This window comes from Mytilus trossulus, chromosome 6, assembly GCF_036588685.1.
Source record: "Mytilus trossulus isolate FHL-02 chromosome 6, PNRI_Mtr1.1.1.hap1, whole genome shotgun sequence".
Taxonomy (NCBI): Eukaryota; Metazoa; Mollusca; class Bivalvia; order Mytilida; family Mytilidae; genus Mytilus; species Mytilus trossulus.
In genome coordinates this window covers 2,700,013-2,722,719 of record NC_086378.1, presented here as the reverse complement: position 1 = coordinate 2,722,719, position 22,707 = coordinate 2,700,013, and the positions used below count along the sequence as shown (strand labels likewise).

Sequence of the window (22,707 nt, the reverse complement as noted above, 5' to 3'; positions counted from 1 at the left end):
CTGAACATGATTAATATTGCATCTTCTATAATTCAAAGCGGAATTCGGTTTATGAACGAGAAACCGTAAAGCGTTTTCAATTTCGGTATTAGTTATGTATGTTATCTACGTATTATCCTGGTTCCCGGTACTACGTTCCGGGTATTAGCTATTTGATATATTTGATGTGTAACATTACAATCGGGTACCAGCCAATCTACGTGTGTATGTGTATATGATTTACCGCCAAAATGACCGACTTAAAAAATAGTCCATAAACGTTCCGTATAATGATATGCAAATTCATAATTAATCGTAACTTTTTTTATCTTTGTATAATTAATATAACAAAATGGATTCCACAAAATTGAAAATAGCATTATTTTACGAGGATTTCTCATATTTTTTTCACTTCTGGCGCAGTAATACGTATGTTTTGAAGAAGCTCGAAGAATTTGACAAAGTGAATTGAGAAGGAAACGGATAGATATACGTTCTTGCTATCAGGTAAAACAATATAAATGTACAGAACAAACACATTTACTTCACACAAATAGTACAGGCTTAAGCTTTTTATTGTCTAGCTTACACACGACTGTAGTCAAGTGTTTAAACGACGGCGGTGACATACTGGGTCAAGTCTAAATATGTAAACATATCCACGTGCTATTAGGTAGAACGCATCGTAATGCAATATCTACAATTTTTCCTCCTTTATACATCGTTTAACCAGATATATTTCTCCTTTTTACATCGTTTAACCAGATTTATTTCTCTTTCAAATACACTTAAACACGGGTTGTATGTACGTATCTTTTCTAGTGTTTTCTTGTTGTTATCAAAGTTCATTTGTTGATGTTTAGAAATTTTTGAACGACTGAACACAGAAGTGAATGAATGCAACAATATATATACTGAAGACTTGGGCTGTACAATGATAGTGTACGTATATCATACTGATAATCATTCTAGCAGTAATTATGTTAATTTAGGATGTAATGTCTAATGACAGGAATTCATGAGCTATGCCTCAGGCTTTCTGAAAAAATATCAATGACAATGTAAACAGGAACAAAACATTGACACAAATGATGCTCTCTTCTATGTAATATAGTTATTTAGGTATATGTGTTGCACAAGTTTCAATTAAACTTAAGTTATAAAACTTTTTTTCAGGGCACAAACCCACTTTAAAGAGACTTGGCTACTGCCATACCCATCCTATTTTCATGCACCATTTGCAAGCAAGAGACTGAATGGTTTGCAAAATTAAAAATCAGGACGGTGTCCAATTAAAACAAAAGAACTAAACTGGATGAATATTGTAGGAGAAATCTAGACATGCTAGAGGAAAGTTTTGATTTGTGAAATTGGTTTTCCTGAAAAGTCATTCATCCTAGCCTGCAGAAAGGAACTATAACTGTCCACCACCAACTGACGAGCTAATGTTGAGCTTCACATATGGAATTACTCAAATACCATCAATGTCTATGTTTTCAGCACAGATTTCACAATTTATGACACAGCTGTGCTTTTTCTTATACCGTTAAAGAGTTGTATACTAAATTTTTTTTTTTTTTATCAATAAATATATATTATATAATTGTGTCATCTAAGAACAAAGTCTTGTATTTTGCCAAAAGATGCATACTAGAGAATGAAAGTGGTGCAGTTCATTTTGCTTTGGTATATAGAATTGAATTACAATTGTTCATGTTATTGGAATGCATATAAAAATAAGGAGATGTGGTACAATGTATATGATATTTAGTGAGTTTATCAAGCAAAAGTGAATAAGAAATAGGTATATGCAGTTACAGGTACTACTGTACAATCTCAAACAAGGAGAAAAACTCATACCGTAAAGAGAATTTCATATTTACAAGTAAGTTTTGTTTTTGCGTTGAATAATTTTCTTCTATTGTTTTAATTGCAAATATGGGAAGTGGTTAAAATGCTAATGAGACAGCTGTTATATGGCCACAGAGCCTTAATTGAAAACTTCTTTTTCATTCATACCGGTAGATTTTGCCTGGAGTTAGAAACATATCTGCCAACTTTTCAAAATGCACATGGGGGTTTTACGTGAAAGATGGTTCATATAGTCATACAAAACCTTCAAGGGGGCCTTCAAATGGAAGCAGGACAAGTCGCCCCACTGGCTAATCGGCCCACTTTTTAAAAAAACACCACAAACTGATTTATCAAATCACCCCACATGTGAAATTGGTTAAATCATGTTTAATATTACTCCTGCCAACTCGCTCCACATGTGAAATTGGTTAAATCATTTTAAATCAGGGTTCTCGCTAAGGATTTTTGAAGGCGAGTCCAGGGACTGGTCATTTTTGGCCACGGTGAGTCATGGTAACTGTGTTCAGTTTATTCGGTCATTTTTGGCCACGGTGAGTCATGGTAACTGTTCAGTTTATACAAAATATTTCAATATTCATGTATTTGTGGACTCACCAGTTTTGAAAATGGTGAGTCCAGACAGATTTTGTTGAGTCCAGGACTCATGGACTCGCCTTAGCGAGAACCCTGTTTAATATTACTCCTGCCAACTCGCCCTACTTATAAAAAAACGGTAATTTTTAGATTAATATATATATATATATAATTAAAAATAAAAACTCGCACCACTTTAATGAAAACTAATCTACACAGAATACAAACAAACCGAAAATTAATTTAATTACTATTATTGATATATACTGAAGAATAAATGTAAGTTTTGAAGCTTAGTTATTTGCATAACAATTAAAAAGAAACCTGTTAATTGTATCATAATGCAATATAAGGAATTGAACTTATATTCAATGGGATAACATCTTTTTCCAAGTTAGTGAAAAAGTGGGGCTATTTGCTAATGGGGCGATTGTCATGGATTCCCTTCAAATATATTCTAATGTGGTTTTTGGCTTCTTCTTGCATTAACAAGCTTATAGCCATTGTTGAATTAATTGTTTTCTTTAAATAGTCGACAAATTGCTCTTACAAAATTTCCATTTGGGAGCCTCGAGCTCGATGGGGGAAATACTCTGCAAATACTGACAGTTGGCAGGTATGGTCATCAAAAAAGTTGACATGTTACTATGTACATTTACCATTATGTTACTAATACTTGATGTTCTTGCTATACACACAGTACAGAGACTAGTCAATCTTTGTGAACTATTTTTTTATGGGAGTCATAGAATATGCGTATACAATCAATAATTAAAAATAGTCTATTTATATTGAAAAGGAAAAGTTCTTATATGTCTAAAGAAGAGGGACGAAAGACACCAAAGGGACAGTCAAACTCATAAATTTAAAGCAAACTGACAAGGCCATGGCTAAAAATGCATTTCATGGCGAGGCACAGAAAATATACTGTAAACAGTAGACTATAGATATAGGTGAACTAAGGTACAAAAGAACTCTAAAACTTTAATTCTACAAACCACCTCTGTTCTATGGAAGATAATGATATAACTGGACTAGAAATACACACAACCTGTAATTAACTGCCTTTACAGCGCTTTCGCGCTTTGATTAATAACATGGTCAAAAGACTCAATAATAGAATGAAAAAGATTTCTAATGTTTAAGTAGAGCACATACCTTGATAGTACTGATAATTTCTGGTAATTTTTTAGTCATTGTAGGAACTTTTAATTAACTGTGGTCATTATACCGTATAGCGGGTTATTTTCGCGGGTGTAAAATTTCGCGATTTACATTGAATAAGGTATACAAAATATTTTGGCGGATTTAAAACTTTCATCAATACGTTTGCATGTACACTTTTAAATTTGCAGAATTTATTTTGGCGATTTTGTTCTGTCCGCGAAAATAAGCGAAAATAAGCGAAAATTTACACCCCGCGAAAATAACCCGCTATACGGTATAAGGCAAAGGTGTGTTGATAGTGTTACTGTTATGTACTGGTGTCGTATGGAAAGTGAAACCGCCTGCTATCTGAACCAATTTCTGAGTCAATTTTGCATGTGTTGTTTTGTGCTCTGTCTTTTATATGAAAATCTGTACAAGCACCATTTCAAATGTATAAGATAGTTGATTTAGGGGGGCACAAAGACCCTGTGTCATGCAATGAGTGTTTTAGATCATTTCCTATTCTGATGTATTTTGGTGTACTGTGGTCATTATGAATTAGCATGTAAAGAATCCTGATCAGCATTGTCGGTCTGGTATAAAAAAAGGTTTATATTCAAATCATATTAACAGGTTCTGAGGCTTTAAATGCAGTTCTCATCCTGATATTAATTTAGTATTTGCCACTGGCATTAAAACAATAATCAATCCATCCTACTTTAAATACAGAATTTAGGTGCATACTATCATATATGTCTGCTTCCTCCTGAATATGCATGATAGTTTGCCACAGAACGTTAAGCCACACACAATTAATCAATCAATCAATTATATGTCTTTTTTTCAGATGTTAGACAGAGCTTATATGCAATTTTTAACCTTCATGGACGACCCTGCATACCGGGATGAACATAAAGTTCACCTAGAACTAATCCATACCCTTGCAAGAGTGGGACCTAACACAGAACCAAAGTTTAGGGAGGAATGTAAGTAGAACATGAATTTTTAAGCTAGAATTAGTCCAAACTGTAGTTATAATCGCACTTAACATATTGTACTAAGTTGAGAGACTTATGAAGGCCACCAAGAACAGAACCTCATACCTGAGTGGCAAAAAACTCAAAACCAAAATTAAGGGAGGAATTTAGAAGTGGAATATAAAGTTTGTCTAGACCGACTGTACAAAGGCTGGTTAGTCGGTCAAGGTCATTAAAAACTTCCATCATCGTGAAACCTTGTTTGTCTATACTGATCTGAATCCTGGGCTGATATAACTTGGTAAATTGACAGTAAGCAGGTTTTATTTAAAATGATAGGAATCAAATCAAACTTTTTGTATGATGAACTGGAAAAAGCAGTACAAAAATTGTCTGTCCTGTTTGCATCGCATGGCAAATAAATCCTATCATATTCTCAATATATGTCTTCTTTTGAAGATTTTGTCGCTATGTTTAATGAAAATATGACATGGTATATTAAGTCCTTTTGTTATGGCTTTATAAAAAAGTCAAATAGACGTAAATGAATCAATTTTGTCTCTTTGGAGATAGCAGTCGTTATGTAATTTGAATTATTAAATAAAAACTGTCAATATAAAGTAGTGGATAAATTTTTGTTATTGAATTGGATACATTTGTATTGACTGTTATGTCTGTTGGTAATTAAATGATTTGTTGTCAGTCTGATTAATAAAACAGAAAACAGACTCCTGTATGTCCTTATGGGACGTCACTCGCACTGCAGCAGACTCATGTTTGTCCTAAGGGGACTTCATAGTAACTACAGAATTCACTTATCTTAAAGATGGTTGAAAAATTCTTATTATTTAGATAAGAAAGCACATTGTACATATAGGTTGTGGATGTTACTTGATTGGAAGGTTGGTTAAAATTTAAATGATAGAAGATCAAGGAATATATATGGAATAGACTGCAATTATCTTTAGAAGGCATGGTTTTCACAAGTAATTCCTTCCTTATGAATTTTTCGAAAAACTAATGATTTTCTTATCCCAGGCATAGATTAGCTTAGCCATATTTGGCACAACTTTTTGGAATTATGGATCCTCAATGCTCTTCAACTTTGTTCTTGTTTTGATATGAGTGTCACTGATAAGTCTTATGAAGACAAATTGCGCGTATGGCATACTAAATGATAATCCTGGTACCTTTGATAACTAGTTATGTATACATGTCAAGTTTGCAAGGTTGCCTGCCAACCAGGTTTTAAGGGGGATCACTAATGATTAATCTATGATTTTTGTTATGTGCCATCTCCATGGAGATTATTTGACCCTGACCCCTCAAGCAGGGTCTTCTGTATTTATGTTTAGATTTTATTATTTGTGATAAGGTCAGTTTAAGGGGAACCACTTATGGTTATTGATAATATTTGCATTCTACTACCAAAATAACATGCAGGCAAACATATCTCTGTGTCAGTAGTTTATTAACACTGCTTGAATCAACTCAGCCTTTAAGAGGGGTCTCAATGGGGGGATCCCTGATCCCGCTTACTGTTTTGTCAGATTCCCGTATCCCGCTTACACTATGTATGTTTAGCAATTCTCATTTTTTTGTGATTTCCCAGGTCCAGCAAGACCTCATTTCCCATTTTCACGACACAATAATTTGACTTTCACGTGTCATGCTTACAAAAAATCTGCAATCCCACTTCATGCTGAGACCCCAATGAGACCCACTTTAAGGCAAGCTTGCTACCATGCTGTAACTGATAAATAACACTAAATAATAGACATATCAATATATGGTATAATTTGATATATTTTCCATTTGAACTAATTAGAGAATATTTTGTCAGAGCAATGCAAGTGTTTATATGTGTTTAGTGATTCCAGTAGTTGGTGTCGATTTTATCAGCTTCATTTGGTTTAGAAAATTGGAACTGAAATTTGGTTGAAGTAAATTTTTGTCTTGTGTTTTAATTCCAAAAATCAGACCAACGACCTGTTAGAGTATCTGTACTGTTATAATTGTCAACATTTTACTTCTGTGTTATGTATATACTGAAATCCCTGATGGTGATACGGTTCTTATAACACTGTCATAAGCATTAATCAATATCTGAGTTCTGTGGATTTATTGGTATTTAATTAGATAAGTATATGCATCAGTTTAATCCTCATTGGGACAATAGAACTATTAGCAAACATTTAGTTTTCTCTAGAAGCTTCTTGGTTTTCTATTATTACATTTTCTGTCAGATCATTTACAGTCAGGCTGTTTAAACTCTCCCACAGAAAACCAATTCAAATCCATATATAGTTAATTTTAGTGCAAATGCATGCTTGTTTTATTTTTTTTTGTAGCCAAATTTTTGTTTGAAAATGCAGAAAATTTAATAAGTGTGCATTGCAAAAAGTATTTTTGACTTCAATTAATTTTGTGGTTCTAACTTTAGTGGATATTTTACTCTGTGGTGTTGTTAAAGTCACATACATGCTGAAAGACAATACTAGTAGTTGTTGAACATTTAGACATTTACCCGAGAAATCAATCAAAATTTGTATCAAATGAAATGCAATGAATCCACTCACTCAGTATATATCATTTGTTTATTCTGGATAAACTAGCTGTGTATGATTTAGCATTTGCAGACATGTTGTTAATTTAAATTAACAGACTCTTAGTTACTGTGATTTATTTATGAGCATTTTTTACTGGTACAGATACTGACCATGACAGAAAGATAAGCATTATAAGGGTATCTCTTATAGTTCTTCTCTGATCAGAGTTTATACACTTGGACAGATTTAAACTTCATATATGACCCATCAGTTGTCAGACATGTTCAGAATATCACCTACACAGAATAAGAAACTTCAGTAGTTTGTCTCTGATCAGAATCATACCAAACAGAATAAGAAACTTCAGTAGTTTGTCTCTGTTCAGAATCATACCAAACAGAATTATACATGTTACATATTTCCACCATTTGTTCATCTCTATATAGTACTGGATCTTGACAGAACTTACTCTACTGTTCTACTGTTAGGTCATTACATTGCATTTTCCTAAATAAGAATTAACAGCCAAAAATTTGGCCCATTGTCTTTTTATCTGCACCATTTTTCGGAAATCAATTACAGTATTGAACAATTATATGACAGAATTTATACATATTTAGATATTTTGCTGTCATCCTGTCATTTAAACATTGATAAAATCTGTTCACTTATTCAATGGCTGTAAAATGTTTATCCTTGTTCAGGATGTATCCTTGATAGATATGCAAACAGTTTATCCAAATACAGAGTTTGATCTGGACAGAATTACACACTTGTACAGTGTCTGTAAGGTGTTGATCCTCATACAGAATGGGTCCTTGATAGATATTAATCATCAAACAGTTTATCCATACACAGAACTTGATCTGGACAGAATTACACATTTGTACATTTAATTTTTGGCAAGAGGTCCCCATTGGACTGTTTGTCTACTGCCATTAAAGCTCCAGCTGTTGGAGACATGGTCTCTGGGGTAATATAAGATTTATATCGACTCTGACCACAAGAATCCCATCGACAAAGACATTTCGTAATATTACATAATCCTTTTTTTATGTCTTGTCTAAGCTGCTTGCACATTACGATAAATATCAATGGTTTGAAGCTAATGAAAAAATAAGTCAGTGTGACATTAAACATCGCTATGTATTTTATTTCCCATATAAGGCCGATTGTCGTTCGGTTTTGTATGAAACGTATAGTTTGTTCTGTACAGTGACATGCCTTTAAGAGGGCAAACCAAACTAACATGATTACAGTAGGTTTTCTTAACTGAATTAATGTATTTATGTCCACTATGTACTTTTTTAGGTCAAATTTAACGTCTTTTTTCTTTGATATCATTGTTACTAAAGTCATACAGACGAAAACAGTTACCATTATGAAGGGAATAATGTTATCCAATAAAAATTCCAAAAGTGGAATAATAATAGTGATCTCGTCAGAAAGTTGTGGCTGGTAATTATTATGGCACATTCGATGGTCAACATCTGAATTTGTCTCTGGTAGAGATAGTCCTATAGTCCAGAAATAATGAAGATTTAAACAAACGACTAAAACTGTGATTAAAAGTACAATTGACCTTGCTCGCTCAACCGTACACATTTTATACATACGATGTGGATACACGATGGTTATCATTGTTTCTACGGAGATGGCCACCATGACCCACGAGTTGAAGAAAAGAAGAACAGTAGTGACAAAATTATACACTTTACACACAGCATTAGACAAGATGTTAATCTCAAATGTTAGATTCTTGTCTGTTATCGACACGAACCACAAGTTTCCACAGTAAATATACAATTCTATTAATCCAAACATCATTGATAGCACTAGATAAAAACAAACTGACCACGCAGTCCTACAATACTGTGAAAGACCATACACGCATGAAAGATTTCCAATTGTTCCAACAAGTAGAAACACAACATATAAATACCTACTGAGGCTATTCTCTATGTTCATAAACTTATCATAATTTTTATTATACTGTTCCACATAATCCTGTATCATTTGTTCATCATTCATAGGTAATGGATAATCATATGACAAAGTAGTGTTCCACATCTTCTATGTTATTGTCACTAAATCAGAATATTAACATTTTCCTTCATTGATCTTTATTTTCCTGCAATAGAGAAAATGTAATTTTGCAATAAATTTCATTTTTGAAGGAGTTAACTGATGTGTGAACAAAGGAATTTCTTAAATTTATAAATGAAAGTTCCAACCTTTCTTTATAAAAAATATATGTACTTAAAATTATGTCTAGCTTTAAAAAAAAATAGTTTCCTCAACACTGACACAAAACTATTTTGCCTGTGTAGGAATTCCTTCGTGTAACAACATAAAACTGATTTATACACCTTTGTGTTACCATGAATCTTAACATCAACACAACTTTAAAACTTTTTGGAACCAATGAATTGCTTTATGAACTATTTTTTCTTTTAAATAAGGGGGGGGGGGCAAACCTATTGAGTTTGTTGTTTTTCTTTGTCCTCATTAATATGTTGAGTTGAAAACTTCTATTAAAGATAACAACTAAATTAATAAATGATATAAGTAATGTGTTATGCTTAAAAGAGAATACTGTAGAAAACTGTTCAACATTTGTTGTCTATTAACCAAGTTTCTGGTAGGTGATTACAAATCTTTTCACATTTTTGGCTTCAAAACACTAATCAAATAATCAACACAGGAATCCAGAAAATATGTAGAAACAATTAGTTATAATTAACCCTGGTGGGTAAATATTATAATATAACAAGTAGTGCCAACACAGTTTTAGTTTGCCCATAGGTGACAAGATGCAGTTAATAAAGATATATAATGATATATATTTTTGGGAGGTTTTTTAGATTTTAAGTAAATTTTTTATGCATTTTAGGAACTTGTTGAATAGCAACTGAATATCTACAAATGTTACATATTGTATTTATACTTTCAGAGAATCAATCAGTTAAACAGTCAAATGAAATAGATCTGTTTAAACACGGGATTTTTTTTGTCCCTTATAGCCTGTAATCTAATCATTTATTGATATAAAATGCCTGTTCAAAGTCTGGAATAAGACAGTTGTTATCTATTCATTTGAAATTATGATATTGCCTTTTTATTAGAGACTTTCCATTATAAATTTCCCTGTGGTTCTCAGAAATTAAACTGTTAAGTTTCTTATTTTACCTTACCCAATGGACAAGAACTAGACAGTGAATTCAATAATGTTTTCAAACTGTTTTATGGAGATGGACCTAACTGAGCACTCCACCCTCTCTAAAGACTTTTACAACCTTGAGTGCCAAATAATCAATAAAATAAAAGATTCAGTAAACATAAATACCAGTTAATTGTTATTTTCTACAGTTATCTGATGTGAATAAGGATCTGTTCTGTCGACCAGATACATAAAGTTCTGTTTATATCACAAAAAACACAGCTGGAAGCAGATCAGAGTAAAAATAGCAGCTCGAATCAGCTATACCAATTAGACATAGAAAAAATAAACATAAGAAAAGATTTGAATAATTTGTCATTGCCTGTGTTTTATGCATTTGAACTCCAGATGAGGTTTTCCTGTCTGTTATTACATAATAAATGGGAAGTAAATATCAGTTTGAAATTACTTTCTTGAACAATTAATTTGATTTCAAATACGAATAAAAAAAGCATTATAGATTCAGTATAGGTACAAACTTTAAAACAAACACGCTATAGATCATTTAACAAATTTCTGCTAATACTGTTTTCATTCAGATTAAAGAAAATATCATACAGTAAACAATGTAAGATTTAACTGTGAAAGTCAGAACACGTCTGTTGAACAGCAAATAAGTCATAACACATCTGTTAAACAATGAACAGTAAGAACACATATGTTAAACAGTGATAATCAGAACACATCTTTTAAACAGTGAAAAGTCAGAACACATCCATTGAACAGTGAAAATTAAGAACACATTGTTGAACAGTGAATAGTCAGATCACATCTGTTGAACAGTAAATAGTCAGAACATATTTGTTAAACAGTGAAAATTCAGAACACATCTATTGAACAGTAAATAGTCAGAACACATCTGTTGAACAGTAAAAAGTCAGAACAGATCTGTTGAACAGTGAAAAGTCAGAACACATCTGTTGTACAGTAAATAGTCAGAACACATCTGTTGAACAGTAAATAGTAAAAACACATCTGTTGAACAGTAAATGGTCAGAACATATCTATTGAACAGAGAAAAGTCAGAACACATCTGTTGAACAGAGAAAAGTCAGAACACATCTGTTGAACAGAAAAAAGTCAGAACACATCTGTTGAACAGAGAAAAGTCAGAACACATCTGTTGAACAGTAAATAGTCAGAACCCATCTGTTGAACAGTAAAAAGTCAGAACATATTTGTTGAACAGTGAAAAGTCAGAACACATCTGTTAAACAGTAAATAGTCAGAACCCTTCTGTTGAACAGTAAATAGTCAGAACACATTTGTTGAACAGTAAATAGTCAGAACACATCTGTTGAACAGTAAATAGTCAGAACCCATCTGTTGAACAGTAAATAGTCAGAACACATCTATTGTACAGTGAAAAGTCATAACACATCTGTTGAACAGTAAATAATCAGAACACATCTGTTGAACAGTAAAAAGTCATAACACATATACTGAACAGTAAAAAATCAAAACACATCTATTGAACAGTGAAAAGTCAGAACACATCTATTGTACAGTGAAAAGTCAAAACACATCTGTTGAACAGTAAATAGTCAAAACACATCTATTGAACAGTGAAAAGTCAGAACACATCTATTGAACAGTGAAAAGTCAGAACACATCTATTGTACAGTGAAAAGTCAGAACACATCTGTTGAACAGTGAAAATTCAGAACACATCTATTGAACAGTGAAAAGTCAGAACATATCTATTGAACAGTAAATAGTCAGAACATATCTATTGTACAGTGAAAAGTCAAAACACATCTGTTGAACAGTAAATAGTCAGAACACATCTGTTGAACAGTGAAAAGTCAGAACACATCTGTTGAACAGTGAAAAGTCAAAACACATCTATTGAACAGTAAATAGTCAGAACACATCTATTGAACAGTGAAAAGTCAGAACACATCTGTTGAACAGTGAAAAGTCAAAACACATCTATTGAACAGTGAAAAGTCAGAACACATCTGTTGAACAGTGAAAAGTCAGAACACCTCCATTGAACAGTGAAAAGTCAGAACACATCTGTCGAACAGTGAAAAGTCAGAACACCTCCATTGAACAGTGAAAAGTCAGAACACATCTGATGAACAGTGAAAAGTCAGAACACATCTGTTAAACAGTGAAAAGTCAGAACACATCTATTGAACAGTAAATAGTCAAAACACATCCATTGAACAGTGAAAAGTCAGAACACATCTGTAAAACAGTGAAAAGTCAGAACACATCTGTTGAACATTAAATAGTCAGAACACATCCATTGAACAGTGAAAAGTCAGAACACATCTATTGAACAGTAAATAGTCAGAACACATCTGTTAAACAGTAAATAGTTAGAACACATCTGTTGAACAGTAAATAGTCAGAACACATCTGTTAAACAGTAAATAGTCAGAACACATCTATTAAACAGTAAATAGTAAAAACACATCCATTGAACAGTGAAAAGTAAGAACACATCTGTTAAACAATGAACAGTAAGAACACATATGTTAAACAGTAAATAGTCAGAACCCATCTGTTGAACATTGAAAAGTCAGAACACATCTAATTAAGAGTAAATAGTCAGAACATATCTGTTAAACAATGTAAAGTCAGAACACATCTGTTGAACAGTAAATAGTCAGAACACATTCATTGAACAGTGAAAAGTCAAAACACATCTATTGAACAGTGAAAAGTCAGAACACATCTATTGAACAGTAAATAGTCAGAACACATCTGTTAAACAGTGAAAAGTCAAAACACATCTATTGAACAGTGAAAAGTCAGAACACATCTATTGAACATTTGAAGTAAATCCTTGGTTTTGAGGAAGGTTAGAATTGAAAGAAAAGTAAATTTTAGGATTGTGAGTTATTAGTATAAAACATAGTTCTTTCTATAGGTTACTAATGTGTATGTTATCTAGGATGCTAAACATGAACTTTTCAAAAAGTCGTTCTAACTTTCATTAAGTTTGTGAGTTAATCGGTCAGAAGTAAATGATAAAATCACAATTGGAATACATCCAATACTATTTTAATCCCATATCACACTTTTAGTATTTGAAAGGTTAATCTATGATGTTATTAAATGTTTTATCAGTTTTTGATGTTAAGTACAATTATAATAGGATTAATGTTTCTACAAATCTTTTGTGCTAATGCGGCGTAAAGCAACCAACAATCAATCAATTAATCTACAAATCTACTTTCATTTTAGACTTAATCTGTAGCCTATTAATCTTCCTCATTGACTAGTGTTCATCATAGTTAAAATCATACCATACTTAAATTGTTGTCAAATTAATTACTTTACAATGTTTCGCTTCATAATCTTTATTCTTTCGGAGATGATATTTAAGTCATTGAGTGTTGTAATGCAATAGATTTGAGCTGATGGTTGATTATGGTTGAATGTGATTTGTCTTTAAAAGGATTACTACAGGAAATTTTTACGTTTTTTTTCCTGATTGATAGTAATAAAATCTCAAAGACAATTACTTAGTGCATTTGAAGATTGGGTTTATCATTCTATTTGTTTCATGCTTTAAAAAGTATGTTTAAAAGTCACATGACTTACATTAATAATCCTAAAATTTAAATTTACAGCAATAAGATGGAGCTTATTTTTATACCCACAATTCAGCAGTTTAAGCAGCTGTGTGTAGTTTATGATGGACTGACTGCATTATGAATATTCTCTCTGCAAAAGGCAGAAGCCCATTTGGTCAGGTTTGCTAAAGCCATCATTAGGGTCTTTTGTTGGCCTAAAATCGTATCCTCTGAAATTTCTGAATCATTTTGAACCAAACATGTGGTTAATGATCATTATGGTATCCTTGTATATAGTTTGTGATTTTTAATCCAATAGATGTACAAAAATTACTGACACTGCAGTTTTTAAATAATCAGTGGAAAATATAATTGTTTGAATCAAAACTCCCTTTACCAAAGGTAACTGTAAAAACCTTATCTGAGAGGCCAATGATCGAACTGGTATCTTAGATTTGGGTCAGGGAAAAAAATGTGTTATTAGTTTATTAGGTTTGTAATTGTCGATATAAATTGACCAATCAAAAATGTGATAATAATATATTTCCCCTGAATATAATTGCAAAACAACAGTTATTGAAGTAATTATCAAAATAATGCTCCAATTAACAGTGTAGTAATTTATATATTGGACAATTTTCCCAAGGGTAATTTGCTACTTAACTACTTTCATATAATCAGAAAGGTATTTGTTGTTATTTTATTGTGCAAAATTGTTGTGTCCTGAATTGGATACTTTTAAAGTACATTTTTATGCCTAACCTAGGTGTCTTATGTTTTTCAGTCTGTGCATCCATTCATCTGTCACTGTGTCCTGCGTCAGGTTAAAGTTTTTGATGAAGTAAAATGGAAAATAGCAAATGAAAGTATGAGTTGGGCTTCAATGTACTATGGACACATTCATGTTTATTTGTGGATTCTAATATTTATTTTGAGAAAATGATAATGATTAATTCTCAGTCTTTAATTTTCTGAGTTTTGGCCTCTCTTTTATTGCCATGGTGTTGTCAGTTTATTTTCGACTAACAAACAAATGTATGAGTTTGAATGTCTCTTTTGGTATCTTTTGCCTCTTTTCTTACTTTAATAGGGCAGAGGCGGATTTAGGGCGGCCCTCCCCCCTTTTGGGAACAAATTTGGTTGCTTATATAGAGAATTACTGAAGCATGACTGGAGCAGGCCCCCTCTTAGGCAGTCAGTGGGCCTCTACTTATGAAAATTTCTGGATCCCCCACTGATAGGTTCAAGTTACCTGGTACAACAGTTATTGCTTTGTTTACTCAAACTGGAATGATGAGATTAGTTACTCTAAGCATCACTGTTAACAGCATTACATAATGTAAATAATATTTTAATTATTGTAATATGAAAGGAAAATTTTATCAAGCTGAGATATAATCTGCAGTTAATATGACAACTTATTTGCTTAACGTTAATTGCTCATATTTTCAGATCTGTTAATATATTGATTTTGTATTAAATTGTCAAGGGGAATTACTCCATCTATGAATTACACATATCATGATATTGTCCATCACAGCTATGATTTATCGGTCTGTGTACTCCATTTGAGATAATTAGTCCATCTCAGGCTACACAAAAAAATGTAGCCTTCTAGCCTGGGAATATTTATGATTATTTCTATGAGAATTTTTGATTGAATTTTGTTATTCAATTTTGTAAAGAAATTATTTCTCAACACTTCCTTTGATTTTTTTTTTAATAAGTGAAAATCATATTTTGCTGTTGTTATTTCTATGGTTGGGTTGTTGTCTCTTTGATACATTTCCATTCTCAATTTTATTTGTTTAAGACAAATTTGAATCGCTACATATTTTTTTAGCGTTGTTTAAAAGTTTTCATTATGTATAAATCAAAAGGACACAGCAACCTAACAACACTTAAAACAACCACAAGACATTTAGAGGTCAAAATATCATCTTATATTTTCATAATTATCTTTAGAATATGTTATGTTCTAAATCACCCAGAGTATATAATCCTGATAGCAAAAGATTTAACCATGGCCTAGAAAAAGTACTGGACTCTTAGTATAAATCAGTATAATAGATTAAAAAAAAACACACTGGTACACATAGAAAAATACTCAATAATGCTGTATAAGATAAGATTATACTTGGTGTTATTTGCTGCCATCCTATTCTTAAAATAAGATTGGCAGATGTACTTTAAGATGTAGATTAGGTACCCAAAGCTCAAGATCATTACATTACAAGAAGTCAAGTAGTTCTGCAGATACTGTTTGTGAATTATTACCTCATAGTACTTGATTGAATGTTGCTGGCTTAATGTAAAAAGGATGTAACTCCTAAACTAGGTTACTTTTAATTCACCCATTGAAAATAAAATAGATCAACGTGTGAACTGCTTTCCATGATTTTTGCCGTAGAATAAGTTTGATTTCTGACTTCAGATTAAAGGTACTACCAAGTGGCCTGCTCTCATGACTTGTGTAGAATTGCAGCTTTGATATGACAATCTCTTATAAAAAATTAGGTCAATAACATACATTTCATGCTTCATTGCCCTTACATTTATCGCTCATGTAGGCTACCCCTTAAATACAAAGGTCACATTTAAAATTACCTAAGGTTGCCAGGTCATTTTAAAGCAAATTTAACAGGTTTATGTTATACCTAATAAAATTGAGAATGGAAATGGGGAATGTATCAAAGAGACAACAACCCGACCATACAAAAAACAACAGCGGAAGGTAACTAACAGGTCTTCAATGTAACTAGAAATTCCCGCACCCGGAGGTGTCCTTCAGCTGGCCCCTAAACCTATGTTAATGGTAGCAATTGTCCTTTATGTCTAGCCTTCGACTTTAGTTGAAAAAGCGAGACTAAGCGATCCTACATTCCGTTGGCGGCGGCGGCGGCTGCGTCCACAAATATTCACTCTGTGGTTAAAAGTTTTTGAAATTTTAATAACTTTCTTAAACTAAACTGGATTTCTACCAAACTTGGACAGAAGCTTGTTTATGATCATAAGATAGTATCCAGAAGTAAATTTTGTAAAAATAAAATTCCATTTTTTCCATATTTTACTTGTAAATGGACTTAGTTTTTCTGCCGGGAAACATTACATTCACTCTGTGGTTAAAGTTTTTAAAATTTTAATAACTTTCTTAAACTAAACTGGATTTCTACCAAACTTGGACAGAAGCTTGTTTATGATCATAAGATAGTATCCAGAAGTAAATTTTGTAAAAATAAAATTCCGCTTTTTCCATATTTTACTTGTAAATGGACTTAGTTTTTCTGCGGGGAAACATTACATTCACTCTGTGGTTAAAGTTTTTAAAATTTTAATAACTTTCTTAAACTAAACTGGATTTCTACCAAACTTGGACAGAAGCTTGTTTATGATCATAAGATAGTATCCAGAAGTAAATTTTGTAAAAATACAATTCCATTTTTTCCATATTTTACTTGTAAATGGACTTTAGATTTTCTGCGGGGAAACATTACATTCACTCTGTGGTTAAAGTTTTTAAAATTTTAATAACTTTCTTAAACTATCCTGGGTTTACACCAAAATTGGACAGAAGCTTATTTATGATCATAAGATAGTATCCAGAAGTAAATTTTGTAAAAAAATAAATCCATTTATCCCATATTTTACTTTTAAATGGACTTAGTTTTTCTGTGGGGAAACATTACATTCACTCTGTGGTTAAAGTTTTTAAAATTTTAATAACTTTCTTAAACTATCCTGGGTTTACACCAAAATTGGACAGAAGCTTATTTATGATCATAAGATAGTATCCAGAAGTAAATTTTGTAAAAAAATAAATCCATTTATCCCATATTTTACTTTTAAATGGACTTAGTTTTTCTGTGGGGAAACATTACATTCACTCTGTGGTTAAAGTTTTTAAAATTTTAATAACTTTCTTAAACTATCCTGGGTTTGTACCAAAATTGGACAGAAGCTTATTTATGATCATAAGATAGTATCCAGAAGTAAATTATGTAAAAAAAAATCCACTTTCTCGGTATTTTACGCTTAAATGGACTTAGATTTTCTTCCAGTTAACATTACATACCTGTAAAGTCTGCAGTTAAAGTTTATAAAGCATTTATTAGAATAATTAACTATGCTGGATTTTACCAAACTTGGACAGAAGCTTCTTACCATCAAAAGATTGTATCAAAAGGAATATTTTTATTGATTTTTTTCCTCATTTTTGTTGAGCCTGCAATTTACAGCAAAAGTAGGCGAGACACTGGGTTCTGCGGAACCCTTACAAATTTTTTGAATGAAAAGTTTGGTCAAAAGGGCACTGTACAAAATCCCCAAGGTTGAAGGTCAGATTTTTTCATGTTGGAGACACTCATGTAGTTTTAATGTTTAACATCAGTAAATGGAGATGTATATATAACCTTCAATGATACAGCAACCTGTGTGTGTTTCTGAACCTCTCAACTCTAGGATTTTTTTTTATCAACCTGGACATCATATGATAAGCTCTTAATGACCTTGAGTCTAGACAAGTTGTGATCAAAGATCTCAAATATTCATTTAGACAAATTAAAGGTCTGTAAAACTGAAGATGGGGGAATCCCTCATAGACCATCAAATATCCATTGTGACAAATTAAGGTCTGAATAACTGAAAATGGGGAATTACAATTACCAATATGCTAAACTTCAAGGACTGAAGGTGTCCCTATATGACGTATGCTAGTAAATTTTCATACAACTTAATGTGAAACTGATGGCTTCCAACAAAAAAATAGACGTTAGTCACCCAGAATTATTTCGCTTTAAAGCTAATTTAATTTTTACATATAAGATCGTGTATCCGTGATATTTGTACAGAAACAGAGTGTTGTTGAATTGTGAATTAAATCCCATCCAATCTAAAAATTACCCTCGCAGATCTAGATTTATTGACACTGTTGATGTTAGGTTTTAGTGCCAATTTAGGAAACGTTGTAACCCTTCTGCTCTTAACTGTAAAATGGTATAATCAAATATAGGATTTTTTTCCTGCCAAAAATCTCTTTGCAATGAAATTTATAACAAATCCATTCTACTCTAAATGTAGCTATCATACACTGAAAAAAATTCTTGAATCCATTTTACATCTTTCAACTTTTATGGCTCTTGAATCTACTAGCTTATGCAAAACAGAATATAATTATATAAAGCAATCTTCAGCTATCATCTTCTGGCAATATAATTGAAGCACAATGAATGTCATTTATTATCAATGTCGCTTGATCAGGTCAAAAATAGATGTAGTTAAAGATTTATTTAAATTAGCCTGCTATTTTGATACATTTCTATGGCAATACCATCTACAGTCTTATGATGATCACTTTTTGTCATTTATTTTCTATTTTCAAGTGACAAATACGTCTTTGCAATAAAAATATTCATTAATTTACTCAAATCTTATTTGTTTTTTTTTAACTACTTTAGAAATATAACTTGAAACATCAGCCTTATATATTGATATACAAAATGTATTGGTATCTGTTGCTGCTACTAAAGCAATCAAATGTATGATTTATACATCTGAAAAAATAGTATAAAATAAAGATAACTTCAAATAAAGTTTAGTAACAGGACAGTTGCAATTTTGCTGGAGTAGCAACTGTTAAATACTTTTATTTTTATTATGCCCACCTACAATAGTAGAGGGGCATTATGTTTTCTGGTCTGTACATCTGTTCGTCCGTCCATCCATTCGTTCGTTTATCTGTCCTGCTTTAGGTTATAGTTTTTTGGTGGCTGAAGTTGAGGTCCAATCAACCTGAAACTTAGTATATATGTTCCTTATGATAGATCTTTCTAATTTTAATGTCAAATAAGAGTTCTGACCCCAATTTCACGGTCCACTGAACATAGAATATGATAGTGTGAGTGGGGCATCTGTGTACTGGGGACACGTTCTTGTTGAACATATAATAACCTGTATCAGTCTGTATCAATATTTTAGGTGTATCATAGGTATGTCATGTGAAAAACTGTATGTTGTAAAGAGGGCAGAGGTAGATTTAGAGGGAGGGGCCCCCTTTCTGGGAAAAATTTGATTAATTATATAGGGAATCACTGAAGCATGACTTGGGTGGGCACCTCTTAGGCAGTCAGTGGGTCCCACTTTTGACAATATCTGGATCCACCACTAAAGTGTATTAGTAATATGTTTACACCCCAAATGAAAATAAAATAAAATATCTCTATCTTTTATCTTATATTATATTTTGATAGCTACTCCTATGGATTTTTTTTAAAGAAAAATTGAAATTAAATAGAAAGTGCTAAGAAACACCACTGTGTCTTTTAAATCTTCCAACTCTAAACATTTTGTCTTCCAACTCTAAACATTTTGTCTTTCAAAATATATAAACATATTGTTTCCAAATTTTAACAATTTGTCATCCAAATCTAAACATTTTGTCTTCCAAATCTAAACATTTTCACATTTTTGTCTTCAAAATCTATTCATTTTGATTTCCAAGTCTAAACATTTTGTCTTCCAAATCTAAACATTTTCACATTTTTGTCTTCAAAATCTATTCATTTTGATTTCCAAGTCTAAACATTTTGTCTTCCAAATCTAAACATTTTGTCTTCCAAATCTAAACATTTTGTCTTCCAAATCTAAACATTGGTGTGAACCTAATCTAAACATTTTGTCTTCCAAATCTAAACATTGGTGTGAACCTATCTAAAGTCTTATATAATGGATAATAATTTGCAATGTTTAAATACTTAATATAAAAATCAGATTGTGTTAGTTTTATTGGCTTTATTGTTCACAATATTTTATATAATACACAATTAACGAATGGCATTATGGCAGTATCCTCTATATGCTCTTTTCATAAAAAAAACCTGCCCCTCAAAACAAAAAATTTGGGAAACATGCTGTAGATTCTTTATTATTCATTGGATACCAATTTTCTTGGGTTACACAATTAACAAATGGCATTATGGCAGAATCCTCTCTATGTTCTTTTCAAACAAAAAACCTGCCCCTCAAAATAAAAAAAAAATACTGTGGATTCATTATTATTGATTGGATACCAATTTCCGTGAGTTTCGTGTGTACCAGTGAACCAAGAATTCAAATATTCAGCCAAATACACATTTTCTATAGGCATTGTACGCAGAAATCAGCAAAACCACAAAATCAAATATTCATGAAAATGCACGTTTTCATTAATCCACAGTAGTTGAAATTTCATTTTTTAATGCTTTAATTTTCATATTTTTAAAGATACTAAACTAATACTAATTTTAAAATATTGAATAACAGCTTCTTTTAAAAATTAAAAAAGTAAAATAACAACAGAATCATTTTTAGAAATTCACAAATATCTGTAATATTGATAATAACAGTAAAACAAAATAATTATAAGCTATAAGTAGACTAACCTGTCAAGAATCAATATTCCAATGATACAGATTATACTGTTTCTCTACAATATTATCCACTGATACTAATCATCAAACTGATTCTCTCCAATAGTCACTTCATCTTTTATCTCACAGCCTATGGAATTTACTCACTCCATCTTTGATCTCACTGTAGTTACAATATTCAGATTATTGATACACTAATTGTTTGTCTAATCAAAAAGGTTTTACTGTAATTGATAATCAGTTCATCAAAATATCATTTTTGAAGGAAACATTGAATTGAACATAATTGTCTTTTGTTACTTTATTTATTTTTATACACAATTTTTGTAACAGATCCTATAAAAACTGTAGACATGGTGTACTCCAAGATATTTTTATTTTAAAAAGGAAAATTTACAAAATTTAGTTTTTTCACAGAAATCTATATCCAGGATATATTTTACATTTTCAGGATTATATTTTGTGGAGCCTTTGACTTTAGTCGAAAAAGCGAGACTAAGGGATCCTACATTCTGTCGGCGGCGGCGGCGTCAACAAATATTCACTCTGTGGTTAAAGTTTTTGAAATTTTAATAACTTTCTTAAACTATACTGGATTTCTACCAAATTTTGACAGAAGCTTGTTTATGATCATAAGAAAGTATCCAGAAGTAAATTTTATAAAAATAAAATGCCTTTTTTTCCGTATTTTACTATAAATGGACTAAGTTTTTTCTGCGGGGAAACAAAACATTCACTCTGTGGTTAAAGTTTTTGAAATTTTAATAACTTTCTTAAACTATACTGGATTTCTACCAAATTTTGACAGAAGCTTGTTTATGATCATAAGATAGTATCCAGAAGTAAATTTTGTAAAAATAAAATTCCATTTTTTCCGTATTTTACTATAAATGGACTTAGTTTTTTCTGTGGGGAAACAAAACATTCACTCTGTGGTTAAAGGTTTTACAATTTTAATAACTTTCTCAAACTATCCTGGGTTTGTACCAAACTTGGACAGAAGCTTGTTGATGATCATAAGATAATATCCAGAAGTAAATTTTGTAAAAATAAAATTCCATTTTTTCCGTATTTTACTTATAAATGGACTTAGTTTTTTTCTGCGGGGAAACATTACATTCACTCTGTGGTTAAAGTTTTTTCAATTTTTAATAACTTTCTTAAACTATCTTGGGTTTGTACCAAACTTGGACAGAAGCTTGTTTATGATCATAAGATAGTATCCAGAAGTAAATTTTGTAAATAAATAAATCCATTTTTTCCATATTTTACTTTTAAATGGACTTAGTTTTTCTGCGGGGAACCATTACATTCACTCTGTGGTTAAAGTTTTTTAAATTTTAATAACTTTCTTAAACTATCCTGGGTTTGTACCAAACTTGGACAGAAGCTTATTTATGATCATAAGATTGTATCCAGAAGTAAAGTTCGTAAAAAGATTACTCTGTTTTT

At 31.6% G+C, this 22,707-nt stretch overlaps 2 protein-coding genes across 2 annotated transcripts in view; one reads left to right on the top strand and one right to left on the bottom strand.

Moving 5' to 3' along the window:
• The window catches only part of LOC134722268 (RAB11-binding protein RELCH homolog), a 69,089-nt gene that overhangs the window by 30,631 nt on the left and 15,751 nt on the right, over nt 1–22,707 (top strand). Inside the window, exon 26 of the mRNA XM_063585877.1 lies at nt 4,424–4,562. Within this exon, the coding sequence (XP_063441947.1) occupies nt 4,424–4,562 (139 nt within the window). The remainder of the gene's footprint in view (nt 1–4,423; nt 4,563–22,707) is intronic.
• On the bottom strand, nt 7,179–21,333 carry LOC134720588 (uncharacterized). Its single transcript, XM_063582928.1, has 2 exons — nt 21,268–21,333; nt 7,179–9,233 (listed from the first exon to the last, which is right to left on the bottom strand). The coding sequence occupies exon 2, from the start codon at nt 9,170–9,172 to the stop codon at nt 7,979–7,981; it is 1,194 nt and encodes a 397-aa protein (XP_063438998.1). The 5' UTR covers nt 9,173–9,233; nt 21,268–21,333; the 3' UTR covers nt 7,179–7,978.

Excerpts from the sequence above, each read along its gene's own strand:
- LOC134720588 (XM_063582928.1), bottom strand. The coding sequence starts at position 9,172 with ATGTGGAACACTACTTTGTCATATGATTATCCATTACCTATGAATGAT.